This window comes from Acartia tonsa, chromosome 10 (assembly GCF_053477335.1).
Source record: "Acartia tonsa isolate MP-2025a chromosome 10, ASM5347733v1, whole genome shotgun sequence".
In the NCBI taxonomy this organism is placed as follows: Eukaryota; Metazoa; Arthropoda; class Copepoda; order Calanoida; family Acartiidae; genus Acartia; species Acartia tonsa.
The window spans coordinates 5,429,819-5,453,818 of NC_137269.1; the positions used below are offsets into that span (position 1 = coordinate 5,429,819).

General features: G+C 31.6%; 2 protein-coding genes across 2 annotated transcripts in view; both read left to right on the forward strand.

The window, feature by feature from the left end:
• Nucleotides 1-24,000, forward strand: part of LOC145329247 (mitochondrial glycine transporter A-like) — a 402,442-nt gene that overhangs the window by 203,579 nt on the left and 174,863 nt on the right. The gene's annotated exons all lie outside the window — the stretch shown is intronic.
• Nucleotides 298-23,064, forward strand: LOC145330478 (ras-like protein family member 10B). Its single transcript, XM_080175106.1, has 11 exons — nucleotides 298-351; nucleotides 1,594-1,721; nucleotides 6,790-6,862; nucleotides 8,060-8,094; nucleotides 11,504-11,605; nucleotides 12,573-12,637; nucleotides 14,851-14,935; nucleotides 18,468-18,574; nucleotides 20,112-20,217; nucleotides 21,152-21,199; nucleotides 22,918-23,064. Exons 1-11 carry the CDS (start codon nucleotides 309-311, stop codon nucleotides 22,945-22,947), a joined length of 822 nt encoding a protein of 273 aa, XP_080031232.1. The 5' UTR covers nucleotides 298-308; the 3' UTR covers nucleotides 22,948-23,064.

Genomic DNA, 24,000 nt, shown 5'->3' on the forward strand with positions numbered 1-24,000 from the left:
TGAAGCTTCACAAAGTGTCACGAAAAATCAGCCATGTGACGTCATAAAACTGAGGGATTATCCATCTCTTTTTTTAGGGGTTTTTCTTTATCACTTCTTCTTTCATTCCTCATTTTTATGACGTCTCATGGCTGATTTTTTGCGACACTTTGTAAAGCTTCCCCTTGTATACATGTCATATTTGATACATTGATAAATGTTCATTCCATTGCAAAAAATGCGCTATTAAATGATCGAGCGATAGGATTTAAATATCCATTTATGCTAAATTTTGTTAGCTTAAATAACTCATTTATTTCAGAGGAGCCATGTCTCCGTATTCATTGCTGCCTGCTAATCAAGAGGCTGAAGGTAAATTCTTTCAAGTCCTTTTATTTTATTTTAATATATGTAAGTAACTAGCAGTAACTCCTCCAGAAGCTTCTAGAGGACGCTAAAGGTGGAAGAGGGAAAACGACCCCCATAATATTCAATTTGAGTCTTAGTAAGAAAAAGTGGGGGGGGGGGGTAATATTTTATTGGGATAATGAAGATACCCACCCAAAAAATAATTTAAAAACCTTCCCTGGACCTATAAGAAGCTTCACTGTAAAAGAGGACCACATTAGTTCAGCAGTTAGTGAGATCCTATGCTACAGACAAAAACAGCTTCCTACTTTATATAAGCGGATAAGTGTTAATGTCCGTTTGTCCTACCGTTTCAGTGCTTCGCTTTTATGGATGTTGTCATCCTTGTTTTGCTTCAAAGTAGCTTAAAAGTTTTATTTTTAAGTACTTGAGAAAAAAGAAAAAAAAGGATTTTATCTTGACTCATAAGCAGTCCAAATTTTTTACCCTAATTTTATAAAAGCTACGCTTTTGAAAAGTACTTTCGTTGTAAGATAGGTACTGCCAATTAACATTTTCTTAACGAAAACCTTAAGAAAAATATAAATGATTAAATAAGAAAAGAAAAAAATCCTTTTTGAAAATTATAGTCAATTTCTTTTACTCGTAGGTATTCTTTTGTTTTAAAATTTAACAAAAGAAATATTAAGGTACACTTTAATTTCTTAAAAACAAGGATGACAACATCCATATTAAAAGCGACGCTCGGAAACGGTAGGACAAACTAACATTAACACTTGTAGAGTGTCAGAACTGAAAAATTAGAACATATATATTGTATAAATGTCGAATCAAAAATGAAAGTAAATTTGTTGAATAACTGCTGAAAGACTGAATAATGTTTAAGGACGTATTTATGTTTTTAGGACTTGATTATAGAGATGCTTCGGTTGTAACATTGTACTTTGATGTCCTAGAAATCAGTATTCTAAAAATCAGATATATCGGATAATTCTATCACATAAAAATATGTTGATAAAAAAGTTAAAATCAATATGTTTAAAATGGATGTAAGGATATTCTGGAAACGATTATAGAGTTGCTATGCTTTCTTTCTTGTTCGTACCTAACTACTACAGAAATCACCATGCAAAGTTTAAAATCGACAGAACAATTCTAACATACTTAAATTTACAAAAAAAAGCTAACCGTTCCATATAATATAATGTTATCTTTAAAATTAAATAAATTATGCCACTTTTTTAGTGAGGAGATTATCCAACATATCAAGTCTTTATTTGGAACAACGAAAAACAAGTTTCACACAAACATCAGATCTTCAAGTTAACAACAAACAGACAACAAGTCAATCACAAGTTAATTCAGATATATTGGTAAGTTAGAAAATGATTGAAGTCCCCCCATGCACATATTATGACGTCATACGATAGAATAGCCAATGAGAGGCCAGTATACACAGCAATTGACCAATGGTAAAATTTATGCTGGCTTCTCTTTGGTTATTCTATCATATGACGTTATAATCTGTGGAGGAACTTTAATCATCTTAGTAAGTTATTAGGTTATGGGTATCAGACAGATTTATAATTATGAACACAGTAATAGTGTCTGACTGATTATGACGTAACAAAAAAAAAGCCAATGAGAAGCCGTTATTGACCAATGGTAAAATTTATAGTGGCCTCTCATTGGCTATTTTTTTTGTTACGTCATAATCAGTCAGACACTATTACTGTGTTCATAATTATGGATAGATTATATTAGGGTTGGGCCGGATACCGGATATTGAAACTATTTGGATACTGGATAATGATATCCGGTATCCGGCCAAAAAAGTATCCGCCCCAACCCTAGATTATATGCGTTAGACATAGATTCTGGGACGTTTAAGATTCGTGGGGGGGGGGGGGGGGGAAATTATAACAATTTACACCTCTCAAAGAAGAACCTTAGTTTTTTTTAACATTTTCTTACATTCTGAAAGGAAGATGGGACAAAATAATAGCCCTATACAAGTTATATAGTAGATGCGCTACACGTACTTTTTAAACTAAGTTGATTAAATAAGCATAAATTAATCCTCAATCAATAATCATTATTTGTTCTTTTGTTTATAATTTTTATTGTTTTCCATATTTCTTCTGCTATTATAAATATCAAATATTATAAAATTATTAAGTACACTATAAATGTTTATATAAGTATTATTATAAGATTATAAGGAAAACAGCAGCTTCTCTATTAGAGTACTAGTTGGTTCGCCCTTAGCCTTTAGGGAAGATCGGGTTAGGTCAGAGAAAAAGACTAAAACCATCTCAGGACATTCAAATTACTTCCCAGAAAAGTGCAATTCCTCAGGACCAAAACGCTTTTCGAAATCCTTAGCTGCAGACAAAAAAACCTTAATGACTTATATGTTAGGATCACAATATTATTTTCGCCTGGCGCTTGTTCGTCAAATTGACTATATCATCTTTATTTTTAAACTGATTTTTAAATTCTTGAAATTTAACCCCATAATTAATATTTAATTGCTTGCCAAAATACTTATAAAAATGTTCTATTCTTACCCTATATTAATATAATATTCTAAGGTTCTTCACAAGTATAGTGTTAATAGCTTGTTATTACTGCGCTAGTTATAAATATGATTGTCCTAGTTTTATAAGTAGTCAACAATTTACTTGAAAATGAGAAAACATCCCTTCATTTTAAATTAAACTTCTACAGCAAAAGTACATCCTTATACTAAAGTAACAGGATGTCTGTGTGTTTGTTTGTACCGAAGGATCTCGCTAACCGCTGAACTGATCGAGTTCTCCTCAACAGGGTAGCTTTTCATAGGTCCCAGAAAGGTTTATAATTATTTTCTTAGGGGGTGGGACACCCCCAACCCCCCAAGAAATGAAAAATACCCCCCCAAAAAACAAAATTAATTTTTTTAACTAAAATTAAAAATGAGAAAGAAAAAAGTCTAAAATAAGAAATTGGGTTATCAAATTCGACTCCCCTCTCCTCAAGTGCCCCTAGAGGTCTCTATGGGCGTAGCCGCTAGTTTCATGTATATAGTGATAAGTTCTGAAAGCCAGAAAATTGAAAATAACAAGGATGACTTTACAAACTTATAAACAAATTTATAGAAATACTTCGCTTATAACATTGTACCTTGTTGACCTAGGAATCATTTATCCAAAAATCAGATGGTTAGCATAATTATATCATACAAAAAAATGTTGTCAAAAAAGTTGAAAATCCTCATGTTTTAAATGGACGTTTGTACTTTCTGGTAACGGTTATATAGTTGCTACGCTCCAAATCGAATTTGACTGTTATAAGAATTATCATGTAAAGTTTCGAATCATTAGGACAATTCTAACATGTCTAAATTACAAAAAGAGCTATCTGTTACGGATAGGATTATATAATTTTTACTTTATTAAAATTCTAGATTATCTTTATTTGTGATGTTTTTACCTTAGCACATGTTGAATAAATAAATAAATATTATTCATGTTTATTTGATACTTTTACATATGGATAAGGTAATTTTACTAATATAATTGTTATATTTTCATTTAAATAATCAAATAAATTTAGTCATAATAGAATCATTTTGATATTACTAAAATATATGTTTTTTATTTATACAATTGTCCGCGAAGAGGAATATAAATGATTAGTTTTTGTTATGTTCTTAATATTTATTACCATTTATTTGGATAAATTCTATATAGTTTTACCATACTTGAGTTTTCCTAACGTCTCGGAAGTCGAAATAAAAAGTTGAGTAATATTCGGGTATAGTCTCTTTCGTGGCAACGCCTCTTAAGGGGCATTTCTTTGTATTTTCACACTTGCTTTTCTCCTATTACTAGCCCCTTCCGGGGGCTCTAACCCTGCGGACCAATCACCTAACCTAACTTAATCAAACCTAACCTTAAATAACCTATGAAAAGCTACTTTAAAAATACGAGGAAACACCCCTTAAGAGGCGTTGCTACGAAAGGGGCTATACCCGAATATTCTTCTTATTTGATAGATTTTCTGGCAAAAATAAGGATTTTATCCAGAAACATTTTATCCAAGTTACAAGGACAATAAATCAAAAAATATGTTTACCTACACGCCATGTTATCAAATAGTAGTTAGGGCAACATTAGCATTTTCACTTGGGTGTTTAGAAAAATAAAATGTTGAGGTGTTTTATAGATTTTTTACTTTTTCTCAAGTCCTGCTATATTTGCGTTAAATATAACTGGGGAGAAAATATTTTTAAACCTAAAAAATCCAGGGATCTGAAGAGATAAGGTAAAGGCCGATATTTTGATGTACGTCTTAATTTCATGTTGCACAAAATGGCCTTTTTTGTTGATTGCAATTAGTATTTCAAACGTTTGGATGATCAATTGAAAGAATCAACCAATCAAAATTCAATAAAAGTCCCCAAAGTTTGCAGCCAACAATTAAGAAAAAATTATTATAAAACTTTGGGGACTAAAAGATTAAACAGCCCAATGTCCCCTGAAAAAAAACAGCATCACAAATAAACTTTTATTTAGCTTCTCATTTATAGTTAGAGCATGGTAAATAACAAATACGGCACCAGTCGAATAGAGTTAAAAAGCAATTTAAATAATAGCAAAGATGAAAACCTCCATAAGTAGCAAATCACATAAAAATCACGTAATGGACAAACGGACAAAGTGAGGCATAGAGCAGTGGTTCATTGCAAAGGAATAAAGTGAGATAATATAAAACGAGGATGACAACATCCATAAAAGCGAAGCACTGAAACGGTAGGTCAAACAGACACTAACACTTGTATAGTGTCAGAACTGAATAATCAGAATATAAATGTATAAATGTCGAAGCAATTGTAAGTAAAATTGTTAATAAACTGCTTGATACAGAATAATGTTAATGGACATACTTACATTTTTAGGACTTGATTATAGAGTTGCTTCGCTAAAAACATTATAATCTGTTGTCCCAGGAATCAGTATACCAAAAATCAGACCAATCAGATGATTAGATCACATAAAAATTTGTAAAAAGTAAAAAAAACAACATGTTTAAAATGGACGTACGGACATTTTGGTAATGATTATAAAGTTGCTACGCTTTCTAAATTGTACCTAATTACTAAAGGAATTACCATGCAAAATTTGAAATCGATAGGACAATTCTAATATGTCTAAATTAACGAAAAAAGCTATCCGTTACGGACGGACGGACGGACCGACCCTAATTATAGAAAAGCTTCGCTTTTAAAAATGTATCGTTGAGTAGCATAGATATTAAAAAGTAAAAATATACGAACACATAAATAATGTAACACATGATATAATCATATAGAATTTTAAACACCTAGGCAAGAAAAATTGATTTATGGGTGTTTTCTTTACATAAATAAAATTATTCATGAATTAAATTGATATTCTAGATATATTGCATTTAGTATGATGAAACAGGGTGCTCACATAATTATATTGTATTTAGTATGATGAAACAGGGTGCTCACATAATTATATTGTATTTAGTATGATGAAACAGGGTGCTCACATAACTATATTGTATTTAGTATGATGAAACAGGGTGCTCACATAATTATATTGTATTTAGTATGATGAAACAGGGTGCTCACATAATTATATTGTATTTAGTATGATGAAACAGGGTGCTCACATAATTATATTGTATTTAGTATGATGAAACAGGGTGCTCACATAATTATATTGTATTTAGTATGATGAAACAGGGTGCTCACATAATTATATTGTATTTAGTATGATGAAACAGGGTGCTCACATAATTATATTGTATTTAGTATGATGAAACAGGGTGCTCACATAATTATATTGTTTTTAGTATGATGAAACAGAGTGCCCACATAATTATATTGTATTTAGTATGATGAAACAGGGTGCCCATATAATTATATTGTATTTAGTATGATGAAACAGGGTGCCCACATAATTATATTGTATTTAGTATGATGAAACAGAATGCCCACATAATTATATTGTATTTAGTATAATGAAACAGGGTGCCCACATAATCATATTGTATTTAGTATGATGAAACAGGGTGCCCATATAATTATATTATATTTAGTATGATGAAACAGGGTGCCCACCTGATTATATTGTATTAGAGTGATGAAACAGGGTGCCCACATAATTATATTGTATTTAGTATGATGAAACAGGGTGCCCATATAATTATATTGTATTTAGTATGATGAACCAGGGTGCTCATATAATTATATTGTATTTAGTATGATGAAACAGGATGCCCACATAATTATATTATATTTAGTATGATGAAACAGGGTGCCCACCTGATCATATTGTATTTAGAGTGATGAAACAGGGTGCCCACATAATTATATTGTATTTAGTATGATGAAACAGGGTGCCCACATAATTATATTGTATTTAGTATGATGAAACAGGGTGCCCACATAGATTTGACGAAGAAGTTCCTATTAGATATGTAAAGCTTTCTGTGTTAGGTATGTAACTTCAATAATATTAAATAAAGATCTTATTTAACATCAAATTAAGGATTATATTATGATTATATTTCTCGCATCGTATTATAAACAGCTTGTCGCGGATATAGAATGTACAAATGTAGAATGTACAGACACGGGCTAAAAAAAAAACTGGTTTTAATCTTATGATTGTACATTTTTATATTCGTAGAAAGCTGGTTATGATACGATGCTAGACATATTTTTTCGTATGGATGAGAACCGGTTTCTATCCACCTGATTCGAATGAATACGAGAATAGTTATTTCTCGCATTGTATTATAAACGGCTTTCCACGGATATAGAATGTACAATAATGAGATTAAAACTGGTTTTAATCTTATGATTGTACATTTTTATATTCGTAGGAAGCTGGATATAATACGATGCTAGACATAGTTTTTTCGTTGGATGAGAACCGGTTCCTATCCACCGGATTCGAATGGAAAACAGTAAAAGTGTCGAACTATGACGTCAGAAAAAATTAACAATTAACCAATGAGAGGCCGCTATATATTTTACCACAGTGAATACTGGCTTCTTATTGGTCAATTGTATTTTTTTCTGACGTCAATTATCAAATGTTATTTTAAAGTCAAACAAACACAAAATAAGCTGCAATAAAGCTAAAAAAAATTTGATTCAGATTACCCTCATAGCCCAATCACTATATATATATGAATAGAGTAATGTATTATCATGCAATATATATCCATCTTTTTTGCCTAAGGAAATGGATGATTTAGATATAGATTCGACATAACACGAATTAAATAACTATTTTTGATTATAATGATTATTTTCATTTACAATTTTAATTAAAATTTAAAAATCTTCCAAAATGAAGGCTAGGAATGAATAACATTATTGGATATTATGACAAGGAAATTTATATCGTCAGTTTGAGTTACTACCTTAGTCCTTATTTATTGGTCAGTAGGATGTAGGGGGGTGGTGGGTATCCTTAATTTCTTTGAGTAGGAGAAAATATAGTGCAAGCCCAATCTGTACCACATTTGCACCACTTTTGATTCCTGTGACGTAATAAAAATAAGAGATTCTCCATTTCTTTTTTAGAGTTTTTCTTCCCACTTCTCCTCTCATCTTCATCATTTATATGACGTCACAGTAATCAAAAGTGGTACAGATTGGGCTTTGTCATTTGTATTTATTTAGGTGATAGTGGTGTTGGGAAGTCCTCCATTTTACAGGTAAAATTAAGTTCAATAAGGATAACAATATCCGTAAATGCGAAGCTCTGAAATCAAACGGTATAACAAATGGACATACACGCTTGCAAAATAAATTAATAAGCAGAACATTAATTTAAGGTATAAACATAATAAACATAATTGTGTAAAATTGCATAAATACAGGATTCTATTTTATTACGTTAATTTTTATTAATGTATAGATTAAAAATATTGTTCCATGTTATAACAGACAAAAAATATTGTCAAAAATTAAGATCAATATGTTTTAAATGGTCGAACGAACGTTCAGAAATTTTTTTCAGAGTTGCTACGTTTCTAACAATTAAATCTAATTAGCTAGAGTTTTTACAATTTTTTTGTCCAACCACATAATAAGTTGAAATGTAGAATGTATTTGTTTATTATTATTTTTGTCAGATCTTTATAAAAAAAAGTAACAGGATGTCACTTTATGTGTCTGTCTATCTGTCTAAACCGCAGAATCTAGCTTACCGCTGAACTGATATGGTTCGCCTTCACAATGTAGGTCCTGAGAAGGTTTATAAATATTTTGGGGGAGGGTACCACCACCCTCCTACGAAAAATCGACTCTAGAAAATAAAATTAAATCTTTATTGTACTTGTTTTTTTTATAATCAATCTTAAGCATAAAATCATTAGTTTTTTGTTCCTTATAAAAAAAATTAGGGTTCTAGGACAAACGCAGGAGTCCCAAACGTCGGAGTGGACAAACGCAGGAGTGGACCCTTAACCTAACCTAACCTATTTAAAACCATGTTTTATGTGTTTTTTTTAAATGTCTAACCCCTGCGGGGGGCCTATTTGTATATTCATATCTTAACCTAACCTAGCCTGTATAGAAATACTTACTTAAATTAATAATTTAACACTCCTGCGTTTGTCCACTCCGACGTTTGGGACTCCTGCGTTTGTCGTGGAACCAAAATTAGAAATAGATTAAGGCCCCATGTAATAGGAATGGAATTTAGATTTTTACGATGAGAAAAGGAAAGAAAGTTTATACGAAAAAGGTTTATTTAAATTTACCCTCGATTTTTTTACATTCTTTCAATAAGCGTTTTTAAGCGTGTATAGTTACTTTATCCTATTCCCTAAATAATTATTTTCCAGTATGGCATCGAAACTGATTAATAGCCATTTGATTAGCCACACTTGAAAATTATGCACTATATTATAGCTAGTCGTCTACAAATATTTTAAAAAATCACAATATAAATATTATCTTGATATCCACGGAAAGCTGTCTATAATACGATGCTATAAATAACTATTCTGTATTGTAAAAGCATATTCTTGCTATGTAGTGTGCCATTTCCAGGGATAAAGAAAGGGGGATAGAAACTTTAGTACAATCCTATAACACAAAATATTTTTCATTATTTTTCGAAATTTACAAGAGCATTTAAGCTTTTTTTTCTTTTAAATATTAAAATTGCTTCACTTTTAGTATGGATATATGAGCATGTAAATAAACAAAAATGGGTTCGGAAGTGAAGGTTTTTATGACCATAAAATATGTTAGGTTAGGCTAATACTTTAATGTTCCCTGCGGGTGCTAGTTGCAGGAAATGAGTGTAACACACTGTAGGTGAAATACCATAGGAACCGGACATACGGACGAATCCTAGATGTACAGAAGTTGGACAATACTTTGGGACGGGACAAAGTGTCTCAAAATTCAGCCAAGTGTCGTCATAAAAATAAGAGATTATCCGTTTCCTTTTAAGGGGTTTTCTTTTCCACTTCTCCTCCCATTTCCCTCATTTTATGACGTCACATGGCTGATTTTTGAGACACTTGTTCAGTTACAATAATTTAACTATCTTTGTATCCATGAGTGTAACACACTGAGAGAACAAATAATCTAATTTCTACACTCTGGAGACATCAAACACTAAACTAATTCTATACTTACAAAGATAGATAAATAAGTAGATAGATAGATGGATGGATAGATAGATAGATGAATAAATAGATAGATATATGGATTAATATTTCTATAGATGAATGTGTAAATGAATGGATATATAGATGGATACATAGATAGATAGATAGGTAGATTGATAGATAGATAGATAGATAGATATATAGATAGATAGATAGATAGATAGATAGATAGATAGGTAGATAGATAGATTGATAGATAGATAGATAGATAGATAGATAGATAGATAGATAGATAGATAGATAGATAGATAGATAGATAGATAGATAGATAGATAGATAGATAGATAGATAGATAGATAGATAGATAGATAGATAGATAGATAGATAGATAGATAGATAGATAGATAGATAGATAGATAGATAGATAGATAGATAGATAGATAGATAGATAGATGGATAGATAGATAGATGGATGAATAAATAGATAGATAAGTAGATAGATAGGATGGATAGATAGATAGATATATAGATAGATGGATAGATAGATAGATAGATAGATAGATAGATAGATAGATAGATAGATAGATAGATAGATAGATAGATAGATAGATAGATAGATAGATAGATAGATAGATAGATAGATAGATAGATAGATAGATAGATAGATAGATAGATAGATAGATAGATAGATAGATAGATGGATAGATAGATAGATGGATGAATAAATAGATAGATAAGTAGATAGATAGGATGGATAGATAGATAGATATATAGATAAATAGATAGATAGATAGATAGATAGATAGATAGATAGATAGATAGATAGATAGATAGATAGATAGATAGATAGATAGATAGATAGATAGATAGATAGATAGATAGATAGATAGATAGATAGATAGATAGATAGATAGATAGATAGATAGATGGATGGATAGATGGATGGATAGATGGATGGATAGATAGATAGATAGATAGATAGATAGATGGATGGATGGATATATAGATATATGGATTAATAGTTCTATAGATGAATGTGTACATGGATGGATATATAGATGGATAGATATATAGATGAGAGATATATATGGATAGATAGATTGATAGATAGATTGATAGATAGTAGATGGATAGATAGATATATTAATTTATAGATAAATATATGGGTTATATGGATGAACAGTGGGATATATGTATGGATTAATAAATGGATTAGTAAATGAATGGAAGAATAGATGTATGAATATATGGATAGATAGATAGATAGATATGCAGTGAGATATATGAATGAATGAATGGATTAATAAAATATGAATGAATAGATTAGATTATAGATAAATGGATAGATGGATGGATAGCTAGATAGGTGTATAGATGGATGGATAGATAGACAATAAATGCCTGGAGTAGCGAATAAATTTTAAAACTTAGATAGATTTATATATAGATATTAAGATATACTAAAAATATCAACCTAATAATCCTTTTTTATATTTAGAGGTTTATAAAGAATTATTTTCCCGAGGAGCATTATAAAACTGAAAAGAAAATAGTGTACAATCCTTCGCTTATACTAGATAACAGCATTTTTGAACTTAAGGTAAAGTTTCGGATCTTATGCAGTTTTGGGTAAAATGTAAGCGGCATATGAAGGCCACTAGATGATCTGGAATATCGAAGATACAATGATGTACAGGGGTAGCTTCACTGGAGAAAAAACGCGTTTGATAAGTTTTTTTCGTGTATTAATGTGCACTGCGAGATTGAGCTTCGCCCTTAGCAAAAGAAAATTAAGTATCAGTGGTGCTGCGACCACCAAATTTTTTTTTTTTTTTTTTGGGGGGGGGGGTGAACCCCCCAAGAAAATAGCTTAAAACCACCACAGGACAGGATATTTTCCCTGAAGAGTAAAATTCAATCGGTTCAGTGGTTACCGAGATCTTAATCTTCAGATGGACGGACAGACATCAAGCTACTTTGTATTATAGATTAATTATTCCAGATTATTTGAAGGCCTTCCTTTGTCGGTTAAAATTTTGTTCGAGCATAATCGATACGTTCCACCGTTTAGCGGTTAACAGCCTTTAAAGTGCATAGATTTTTGGAGATAATCGTAACCAGGAACATTTTACCGTTAACTTCACTAGATCTAAAGTTTTATCCCAATGGAATAACAAGGATAATTATATCAAGTAGTAGCAACGCTTTTGCAGTTATTGGAAATTAAAATTCGAGGATTGTGGAGCGTTCAGCCGCGCGGTATAAAGATGGAATTAGGCCTAAAAAACATCCAAACTCAACTGAAGTTCGCAGTTGCCGCGTTTCTAAGGCATCACAATTACTCAGAGGACTTTGACACGTCAAAATCAACGAAAAATCTATTTTTAGTGAATTTCTAAACAAAACTTCATAAAATATAATTTGTGTTTAATATGGAAATATAAATTGACTTTAAATGAAGTTAAATAATTATTTATCTTGAGCACTCCTCGTTACCACCATTCAACTGAAAAATTATGTAAACGCACCAGGAAATATTTGTCTCCAATTGACTTATCCCTGTTAAGGTTGTGGATATACCAGTGATACGTGTGTTCCCAGTCAACTCAACACAAGAGTGGGAAAGTTACAGGTCAGTGTTCCCAGATAACTCAACACATGAATAGAAAAGTTTCAGGTCAGTGTTCCCAGTTAACTCTACACAAGAATATGAAAGTTACAGGTCAGTGTTCCCAGTCAACTCAACACAAGAGTGGGAAAGTTACAGGTCAGTGTTCCCAGTTAATTCTACACAAGAGTGGGAAAGTTACAGGTCAGTGTTCCCAGTCAACTCAACACAAGAGTGGGAAAGTTACAGGTCAGTGTTCCCAGTCAACTCTACACAAGAGTGGGAAAGTTATAGGTCAGTGTTCCCAGTCAACTCAACACAAGAGTGGTAAAGTTACAGGTCATTGTTCCCAGTCAACTCAACACAAAAGTAGGAAAATTACAGGTCAGTGTTCCCAGTCAACTCTACACAAGAATGGGAAAGTTACAGGTCAGTGTTCCCAGTCAACTCTACACAAGAATGGGAAAGTTACAGGTCAGTGTTCCCAGTCAACTCAACATAAGAGTGGGAAAGTTACAGGTCATTGTTCCCAGTCAACTCAACACAAGAGTGGGAAAGTTACAGGTCAGTGTTCCCAGTCAACTCAACACAAGAGAGGGAAAGTTACAGGTCAGTGTTCCCAGGTAATTCTACACAAGAGTGGGAAAGTTACAGGTCAGTGTTTAAAGTTAACTCAACACAAGAATGAGGAAGTTACAGGTCAGTATTCCCAGTCAACTCTCCACAAGAGTGGGAAAGTTACAGGTCAGTATTCCCAGTCAACTCAACACAAGAGTGGGAAAGTTACAGGTCAGTGTTTAAAGTTAACTCAACACAAGAATGAGGAAGTTACAGGTCAGTATTCCCAGTCAACTCTCCACAAGAGTGGGAAAGTTACAGGTCAGTATTCCCAGTCAACTCAACACAAGAGTGGGAAAGTTACAGGTCAGTGTTTAAAGTTAACTCAACACAAGAGTGGGAAAGGTACAGGTCAGTGTTCCCAGCCAACTCAACACAATAATAGAAAAGTTACAGGTCAGTGTTCCAAGCCAACTCAACACAATTATAGGAAAGTTAGAGGTCAGTGTTCCCATTCAACTCTACACAAGAAGTTACAGGTCTATACAGCTTAAAAGTTATCAGAATGGTGATTAATTCAAACACAAAATGCATTTCTGGCCGAAAGTAGCCCATAAAGTTACTAAAAATAAAACTTCTTTATTTCTTTTATACATGTAAAAAAATACGTTTTCCTTACTTAGATGTGAAAGTTGATATCTTGTAAAGAATACAATCTTCATTTGATACCCTCTTTAACTGTTAACCAATATTATCTTGTCTATTTTCATTTAATTTTATTGATCTTTGTCTATTTAATCCCTAATATATGTTTTAGCTTAATCTACAGATTTTTGGTATTTCTTCATGACGGTTGCGTATACAGCAACTACTGCAGACAACCACCTTTGTATAAATGCATGACAATGAGTTGCACCTTTTTTACCACCATTCCCCATACTATTATTATCATTACTGCCATCTGACATAGCAGCAGTATATATAGTATTTCAACTTTTTTAGTCACAAAGCAGTTTTCTCCAATATTTTTGATGGCTTATAGGCAAAGACGGTTTGTTTGGCTTTGTCAATACAAATAAAAATTAGCAATATTAGTAATTTTTTTCATTAATGTAAGGAAAATTGTCAAAATAAATTTTAATTCGATAAGAAGGTAAAGGAAATAATATGATACCACAAAGTTCTCAACTTCAGTACAAGATAACTGGTTGCAATATGTACCAACCAATTAAAATTAAATTATTTTTTGTTAATTTATAATGTTTATTTTGCATTAAGAATTATATTGTTATTTTATAGTTAATTTTACTTTTTTTTAAATTATTGTTGTAAGGTAAGCTTTATTACAATTGGTAATTTTTAGTTCACTTTCTGTAACATACATTTACCGTATTGCAAGAGCATAATCAGAATGGATAAGTTTGATATCCACTATTCACATAAGATTAATGTATAACATTACATCAAAAGTTTACATTTATAGAAAATCTATATTAAACATGTACAAAGGCGTGTAGAAGGGTAGTGTATCCCCCCCCCCCCACTGGCAAAATTAAGTGGACAGATTCACTCCCATAGGTGTCTAACACATTAAATCCCCCTTGACAAGGTTTTTTTGTTCTTAGGATTTCCAATTATTAAATGCAGTTGTCCATGTTAAAAATGACAATTATTTTCAGGTTTTATGGTTTGCGGCACGCGGACGCTTACCTCCTTGTTTTCGATGTTACCTCTCAAGATTCATTCAGATTTATTGCCAACATCAGGAAATATATTCTATCAAACGCCTTGCGTAAGTCTAAAAAAAACATTTAATTGTAAATTTGGATGTTTACAGCATGTTAGTTTTTTCATTGACAATACAAAAATTTAATGAGCGGTCGGAGGAATATTTTTTGGTAAACATCTGATCTTAACATAGGTTGAAAAGAAAACATTTTACGTGCCCCTAGAGGCCTCTAGGAACGTAGCCGCTACTAATAATATATTTCAACTGTTAATAAACAAATACATTCTCCTTTTTTAACATATATTTAACATTTTAAATTCCAAAACTCTAAATATACATATATTTGACATTTTTAATTCCAAAATTCTATCAATAAAAATCTAACATGGGAAATATGTTAAAAACTGTATTAATTTAATTGTTGGACCATTTGGAATGTGAAACTCTAAATCTTTGCCAGACGTTTCTCTAACTAGTTCCCAACTAACTTTCCATGGAGAAGGTATGCTTGATTATATAATAATTTTTAATCCATTATCCTTATACCCTTGGGAGTTTAGTAAATCAATCAGTGGCGATTTCTTTGGCAGGACGGTGGTGGTACCCTCCCCTAATCGTTATAATCCTTTCCAGGACCGCACTGTAAAGACGAATCAAATCGGTTTAGCGGTTAGCAATACCCTTCGGTACACACAAACAGACAGAGATCATGGTACTTGTATATAAGGATAAATGTAAAATGATGTATATCTGTTTTTGGTTTGAGAAGGGTATTGCTAAAAGCTGAACAGATATTGTTCTCCTTAACATTAAGCTGGATAGGTTTTTAACTGTTTTGGGGTAGGATATAGAAATATCCCTGAGGAAAAAAAGACGTTCCTTCTATTTTTTCTTTTTTCTCTGTAAACTTAAATTTAAAGTGGAGTGTTTTACTTCTTTCCGTCAAGTACCCATAGATGCCTTATGGTCATAGCTCTTTAGATTACCTCGTCAATTACCTCATACAGGCGGAGACACTGTCCGTGACATGAAATGCCATGGTCAAACAACCCAGGATAACCAAGGGGAACCAAATGTCTCCTTTTCTGTCCAAATACCCGGGGTATTAGGTTAACAACCAGCCCTTTGATTGCACGACTTTTGTCTATACATGGTAATGATTTGCGCCTGTTTTGGGCCAAGGCATTCCCACTACTCTAACTATTAATGTCACGCACCTGACATAGTAGCAGTAGGAACCATTTTTAACGTCTATATTTATGATGCGGTGTCAAGCCAAGATTCGAATCTCCCCGACTACGAGCGATTTCGCTACGTGTTGAGCCACGGTCGCGGTTGAGTCACAGTAGCTCTTCAGATGAATTGTATCATTTTATTGTTATAAATTGGTGTTTATCCCGTATCTGTGAGAACTTGCTTTGATTCCAATCTATCTTGATCAGAGTAGAGTGTTCAGACCAATTACTTTTAGTTAGAACAATCAAAACATATATGTATAGGCTCACACAAGTCATTCAGGCAGGGAGGGGACATTGGACTGTTAATCACACTAGCACCGAAAATTTTCGTATTCGCTGTCTTAAACCTATTATTATTTTTATAAGGTTTGATTTGTTCTTTCATCGACATATAATTCTAAAGCAATTTTGTTTTACATCATTGGTTATGTACACCAATTCTGGGTCCATTTTCTTATCCCTTAAAGAGAATCTTGCTTATATAGTAGTTTGCCTGTCTGAATGGTTGACTTTCCTTAACAGAATAGCTTCCTATATGTCCTGGGAAAGTGTGTAACCAATTTGGGGAAGGGTATCTCCAAACACACTCCCAAGAGAAAAATACCTAGGAAAAATTAGATTTTAAAAATTAATTTAAAAAAAGACAATCCCTTCCTCACCACTCACCCTTTCCCCTCCCCAATTTTTCTTCTTTTTTTATTAAAGTAGAACTTTTAAAAGAGCGATACCTCCCCTTCTTCCTTTTTAAAGGACCTTTAGATGCCTCTAGATGCATAACTGGTAGCATAATATAAAGTACAAGTAATCTAAAAATACTCTGAAATCAGAGAATACAAATTAAACAAATAAAAGTTTCACTTTTTTCTACGGAAATAAATGTTCTATATTGCTGACTTTTTAGTTTTCCTCCTCCCGATTCTTTTTTTTATTTCTTTGAGAACCTACTCTACAATTAAATTTCGGAAGTCGGTAAACATCTATTTATATAAAACAGCTTTAAAATAAGGATTGTCTCCTAAGAGAGGTTAAGAATTTGAAGGAGATTTTTTGTTGTAAATTTTAGGTTTAATACATTGTATTTTTTTGTTATTATAAATGTATCTAAAAAGATTTTTTAAAAGTACTAAAAAAACTTAAAATATGACAGATGATATAGTGTTTTTTCTTTTAAAACGTTTATTTTAATTTATAATATTCTTTTTTTTTCTTTAAAAAACTTTCTTTAAAGAAGCTTAATACCTACTCTTATGCTTTTTACACAAACTTATGTAAAAGTGTTCTAAAACTATGAGTTTGGCAATAAGGTGTACTGTTTTATAATCTGAAAATTCTACAACTTTACAAACTTTAAATCCTTGAACAAAAAGTTGAAAGATCTTAACAATAAAGGTGAAAAGAATATAAAACCTTTCAAATAAAAACTAGACCCCAATTGATCAAAAAGTGTTAAACAAAAAGAAACATTAATTTCAAATTTTAGAATAGGAAAACTAGGAATTCGAAGATTTTTTTCGAGCGGGGTTGGTTGAAAAGGAGATTTTGGAGCTTAAATGAGCTAAAATAAGAACATAAGAGGGAGATTCGAAAGAGGGGTTCCAAATAAAAATTAATACTTTCCCTCATTATTGCCTAACCCCTGCGGGGAGCCCTAACATTACGGGAAGACCCAATAAACAATATAACCGAACAATTCTAACTAATAAACAAACAGACTGCAATCTTTCTAGCCACCCCCTATTTTCAATTTCTTTTTAGTAGCTAAGCTACTCTATAATTCACTCTGTCCGTCAGTCCGTCCGTCAATCCGTCCGTCCGTCAGTCCGCCCGTCAGTTCGTAACACTATGGGAGAAACGTGATTTTCTTGGCTCCTATTCAGGATTGACGGTTGAAATTATCAGTTTCATTAAGATTTGTCTATTAATTGGGGTGCTATATCGATTCCTAGATTTTTAGGTTTTCGTGATTTTAAAGGTTGGGTGATTTTAAAGGTTTTCTGTTTTACCTATTTTATCATGTTAAATGTTTATTGTATAATGACACTGCTTTATAGTAAATTTCATCCCAATATTTCTTCATAATTTTAAGCTTCGCTTCTAAAGGATGTTGTCAACCTTGTTCTTTTTAATAGAGGTTGTTTATTGAGGGAAACCGCCAAACATTTGCGAAACGTTCAGTTATTGACTTATGCGTACTTGGTTAATTGAAAATTACGTCATGAAGTCAATTAGAAGATTCTTTCAATTATAGAAATACTACTCATTTGAAAATATTACCCAAAAGGAAACATTTGAGAAAAAAAAGCAGCTGCTAGAAAATATATTGACACATAGGGAACAGATATTAAATTCTCGAGATGTTTCAGCCATTCCAATCATCATAGTTGCCAACAAATCAGACCTTATACCAACCCTTAAACCTGAACAGATCAAACACAGGTAAACAGGATGTTTTTAAAAACGAAGCTTTTCTATAATTAGGGTCGGTCCGTCCGTACGGCCGTCCGTCTTAAATAGCAAGCTCTTTATATTAAATTTAAGCATGTTTGAATTATCCTATCGATTTAAAACTTTTCTTGGTGATTTCTGTAGTAGTTAGGTACGATTGTAAAAGCATAGCAACTCTATAACCGTAACCAGAATGTGCGTACGTCAAATTTTAAACAGGATGTTGCTTAACTTTTTAACAACAAATTGTTATGTGATAAAATAATTTGATTGATCTGATTTTTAGAATAGTGATTCTTAGGACAACAAGGTACAATGTTAAAAATTATCCTGTATTTCAACAAATTTACTTATAATTTTGCTTCGATTGTTATACATTTATAATCTGATTATTAAGTTTTGACACTCTACAAGTGGTAATGTTCGTTTGTCCTACCGTTTCAGAGCTTTGCTTTTATGGATGTTGTCATCCTAGTCTACAAAAAAAATGTATAGCTTAATTTTACCTACATACCTATGACAAGAATAAATCATGAATAGTTTATTATTTAATTTGATTAGAGAGTTTTATATAAGAGATAGAAAATATTTCATGGTTTTAATGCAATAAAAAAATTTATTATTTATTCATTTTTGTCAGAGGTAAGTGGATTAAATTAAGCAAAACGAGAATTATTTTAAAGCATTTAAGGGGGGGGGGGTTAATGCAACCATCTCGTAATCAATGTATAAATGGCACTTAAAATTCGAATTTTGATCTGAAATTTTGCATGAGTAATCCTTGGTAGGTCTATTCCCTAAATCGAAAAAAAGTTGAAAAAGTAATGGCTAACGGCTCAGCCGTTTAGCCGTTTTTTTTGGCTATTTTTAGGGCAAATCTGTCATAAATTACGTAGAAATAAACTTTTTGAAACATATTTTTGCTTTAAATCATGTGAAATGATACAAAAAAAGATTTTTTAGATTTCTAGTACCAGCAACTACCGGCTAGAACCGTTTGAAAACGTTTTGGATCGGAAAAGAGCATTATGTGGAGATAGGTTTCGTGATGGATTTCGCTTGAAAATACCCAACAAATGGCTAAACGGATGAGCCGCCAGCCGTTAACCGCTACTTTTCCAACTTTTTGTTCGATTTTGGGAAAATAGACCTACCAAGGATTACTCATGCAAAATTACAGATGGAAATTCGAATTCTAAGTGCCATTTATACATTGATTACGAGATGGTTGCATCAAACCCCCCCCCCCCCCTATACATTAAAATAATTTATCTATCAAATTATCTAACTGTTTTGCAGATTATAATATATTGGTCTGTTTGACATATTTTATACTTTATAACCAAGGTGTTTTATTTTTTGTCTAAAAAACTTTTATTGAATTCTGATTGGTTTGTTCTAAACTAGAAATATCAAAAAAATTTAACAGTTATTATTTAATCCAAATAAAGGATTTTTTGGTTTTACATATTTGGGGATGTATCAATCGTACATTGTCTTATCCCTTAAGCCCCCTAAATGTTTTTAGACAGGAGATAATCTCATGTGTGAAGAAGCAATGGAAGCTAAGCTATATAGAAACAAGTGCCAAGCATAATCATAATATTATCAAGACTTTTAAAACTCTTGCCCAGGTAATTAGCAAAAATTAGATGAAAAACACAAGAGTGAGAAAGGGGTTAAATAACTGTATCTCCCCATCACAATGTCCTTGTGTAGACTCTCAATTGGGTCATTGAAAATTGACCAATGATGTTGTAAATATGAACATATCCATGTAGCAGAAAACAATTTTATAGCAGACGAAAAAGGTCATTGAAAGATGGAGGGTGGTAGTTATCTGTATAAACATTTATACTATAGATCTGTTTATCAAAGCGAAGCTTTTTCAGTATGGCTTAAAAACCGATTAATATTATCCGCTGGATTAGAACCGGTTCTCAGCCATACTGAAAACTATTGTATAGAATCGTCTTAAATATTTATTCAATGATTAGAGTAGGTCTGTATGGATGGCTTTTATCGTTAATTTAGAATGTTAGAATGGTCCTTTAGATTTAAAACTTTGCAAGACTATTTGTGTAACAGATGGTAACTATTTAGAAAGCGTAGCAACTCTATAAGTCCGCTCGTCCAAAAAAAACAAATAGTAACTTTTTAGACTTTTTTATTACAAACTCATCCTATCTGTCCTATATTTCATACTGTTAACTGCGCCACTAGATTCTAGGGGCTCTGTATCCAAAGCAGAAAAAAGGGGGGCAAAATTAGAGCCTCATTACATCCTGGGACCTATGTGAAGTTTCCCTTAAAGGAGAACTCAATCAGTTCAGTAGTTGTTGAAATCGTACGTTTAACACAAAAGGACTTTATTATTTTATTTAATAGGACTAGCTGCTAGGAGGAAAGGGTGGGGTAGGTCAGGAAATTAGTCTGAAACCACCTTAGGATAATTATAAAGCTTCCCTGAAATGATTACCACTTCAGACTAGTATTTTCTGAGATCTTTAGATTCAGACAAATAAAAAACACTACTACTTTATATTAAAGGTTTTTTATTTTTTATAGGAGCTAAAAGATGAGAATCGACTTGGTGGCCGAAACGGTAGAAATCAAAGGAATTACAGATTAATTTCATTATTTTTTTATTAAATAATTTGACCTACATATTCCATATATATAGAATGAATATGATAAATAAAAATATAAATATATTACATATCAGCAAATAACTAACTTATATCAAAAGTTTTTAGTGCATAGGAATCCTATAAAGATTTCGGTTCCCCTATAATTTATTCTTGAATCCTTAGCTATTAAATACAAAAGTTAATCGCTCTTTTTTGAATCTCTCTTTTCTCTAATGCCTTTTCTATTTATTTTTATCTAATTTTTCTTTTCTTTTATTTTTTTCTCTTTTTTTTTTGTTTATCCTTTTATTTCTCTCTATCTCTTTATCTTCAGGGATCTACAGGAATAAGACAAACCAATCAATCAAAATTCACCAAAAGCCCCAAAAGTTGTTAAGCCAACCAATAAAAAAACGTTATTTAAAAAGTTTTGGGAATAGTGTAATAAACTGCCCATTGCCCCTCTCGCTCTGATTGATCTCTGCCAATAATATTTTGTTTGTCTTAAAACATATTCGTCCTTGTTTTTTCATCATTTTTTTTGTTTGAAACTCAGTCATGAATGAACGTTGCATCTTTGCACCGCATGCGCAGATTCAGAGCGCAGGACATATAATCAATTTTCTAATCCGCTTGTTTAAAACCGGTTTTTAGCAACACTGAAAATCTTGTAGAGCATTATACAATAGACAATTGCCACGAATGTTGAAATAAAAATCATAAATTAAACCAGTTTTGTTAGCCAGGGCCTTCGGCTCCTTGGAGCTAACAAGACTGCTTTTAATCCTATAATTTTTAATGTCCGTGGAAAGTTGTATATGATACGATACGATTAGTAACTAATACATTTCAAACATGTCTGTCTGTCTTATAGTCTCACACCTAATTAAACATTAAGCTAAAGTAATACATCAATAGTATCATAGTATTACATACTAGTTGCTGTACCCATAGCACCTAGCGATACTTTTTCTCCTATATTTATGACCCTAGATTTAGAGGATATGACTATTTTATATTAATGGAGTGTAGACTCTTCATTTTGCCAAAGAGGTGGTTTACTGTTAAACATACACTACATGATCCAAACCACTGAATAGTATTCGTCCATATTCTTGTTTATTTGATACATAATTACAGCACGCTATTTACCCTAAAAAGCTGAAATATTTGTGTGATTCCATAGCATAAAGACTCCTTAAACCTGCAAAATATTATTTCACTTTTTTACGATACTATATAAATAATACTTTTATTTCTTTTTTTCAAAGAAAATTCAAGAATTGGTTATTATTTTTGAAATTTATCTCACCAAGCTAAACCACATACCATAGGTAGGGTTGCTAATAAGAATAAGGAAAGTCTACTTTAGAAATATCTTTTAATACATCTGATTATTAAACCCCGCAGTAAAAGCAACTGACTAGTGGTGCTTTCTAAATTTATTTTATGTTACACAAAAAAATCCCCTTTAGGTCTTTACTTAGAACATCCCCTTTTTTAAGACTCGATTCCCACAAAATAGCCTTTACCTGAACTATAAGACCCATAAGAAGCAGCACTGTAAAAGATATCAAAATCAGTGGATCCTACACTACACAGATAGACATCCTGTTACTTTCGTAAAATGATATATATTTCAAGGATAATATATTCAAATAATTACAAAGTATAGTATTGAAAATAATCTGTAATAATTTTATTAGAAAAACCTGTTTTCCGTGTCTTTCCTGATGTTGAGAAAATTATATTATAGTTTTGTAATGTGCTGAATTCTAATTTTCAAATGTGTACGTAGTTTCCGTAGTGTTTCCTCATCCTATCTCAATATTTACTACTAGCTAAAAAAGCTTAAAACTTCCCAAAAAAATTAAAAATTAAAGTTTTGAATGTATAAATCATTTATATTTTCGAAATTTTGAAAATTTGGAAGTTTGAAGCTTTTTTAGCCAGTAGTAAATATTGATATAGGATGAGGAAACATCGCGGAAACTGCGTACACATTTGGAAATTAAAATTCAGTACATTGAAAATTAGATTATAGTTTTGTGTATTAGAAAAATTATCAGTGATAGGTAAATGGAAGAATAAAAAAATACTTATTAATAGCACCGTCTTATAGACAGCTTTCTGTATATATTAAAATGAAAAATTATAATATTAAAACCAGTTTTGTTAGCCCAGAGGCGCTTAAGGCCCGGGCTAACAAAACTGGTATTAATTTTATGATTTTATTTTAATATTAGTGGAAAATTGGCTTTAATAGGATAATGCATATGATTTTTCATTATGGCTAAGAACTGGTTCTAATCCAGCGGATGTTAATTGGTTTCAAAGTTATACTGAATCCTATTTTATCTTTATTTTAAATTAGACTTGAGCAATGAGCTGTACTTATTTTATTATTATATACCTATGTATATCTTTATAATCATTTTTTGTGAAGCAAAGGGGTAGTTTCACGAAATGCATTTGAACTTAATTTAGTGAACCGCATATTTTATCCTGGTTAAATGGTTAAACTACATTTATATGGCATATATTTGAAAAAATTTCAATTTGTTACCACATAGTTTTTGAAATATCAAGACTTGAAAATCGTCTTTTTAAATTGCATATATCACAAAAAGACAATTTTTAGATCTTGATATTTTAAAAACTACGTGGTAGAAAATTTAATTTATTTCAAATATATGCTATTTAAATGTAGTTTACCCCATTAACTAAGAAAAAATATGCGGTTCACTAAATTAAGTTCAAATGCATTTCGTGAAACTACCCCTTTAG

Coding starts and splice junctions, on each gene's coding strand:
- LOC145330478 (XM_080175106.1), top strand. CDS start 309: ATGTCTCCGTATTCATTGCTGCCTGCTAATCAAGAGGCTGAAG. Junction 18,575..20,111: donor CCTGAACAGATCAAACACAG/GTAAACAGGATG, acceptor AAATGTTTTTAG/ACAGGAGATAATCTCATGTG. Junction 21,200..22,917: donor GCCGAAACGGTAGAAATCAA/AGGAATTACAGA, acceptor AATAATTTTATT/AGAAAAACCTGTTTTCCGTG.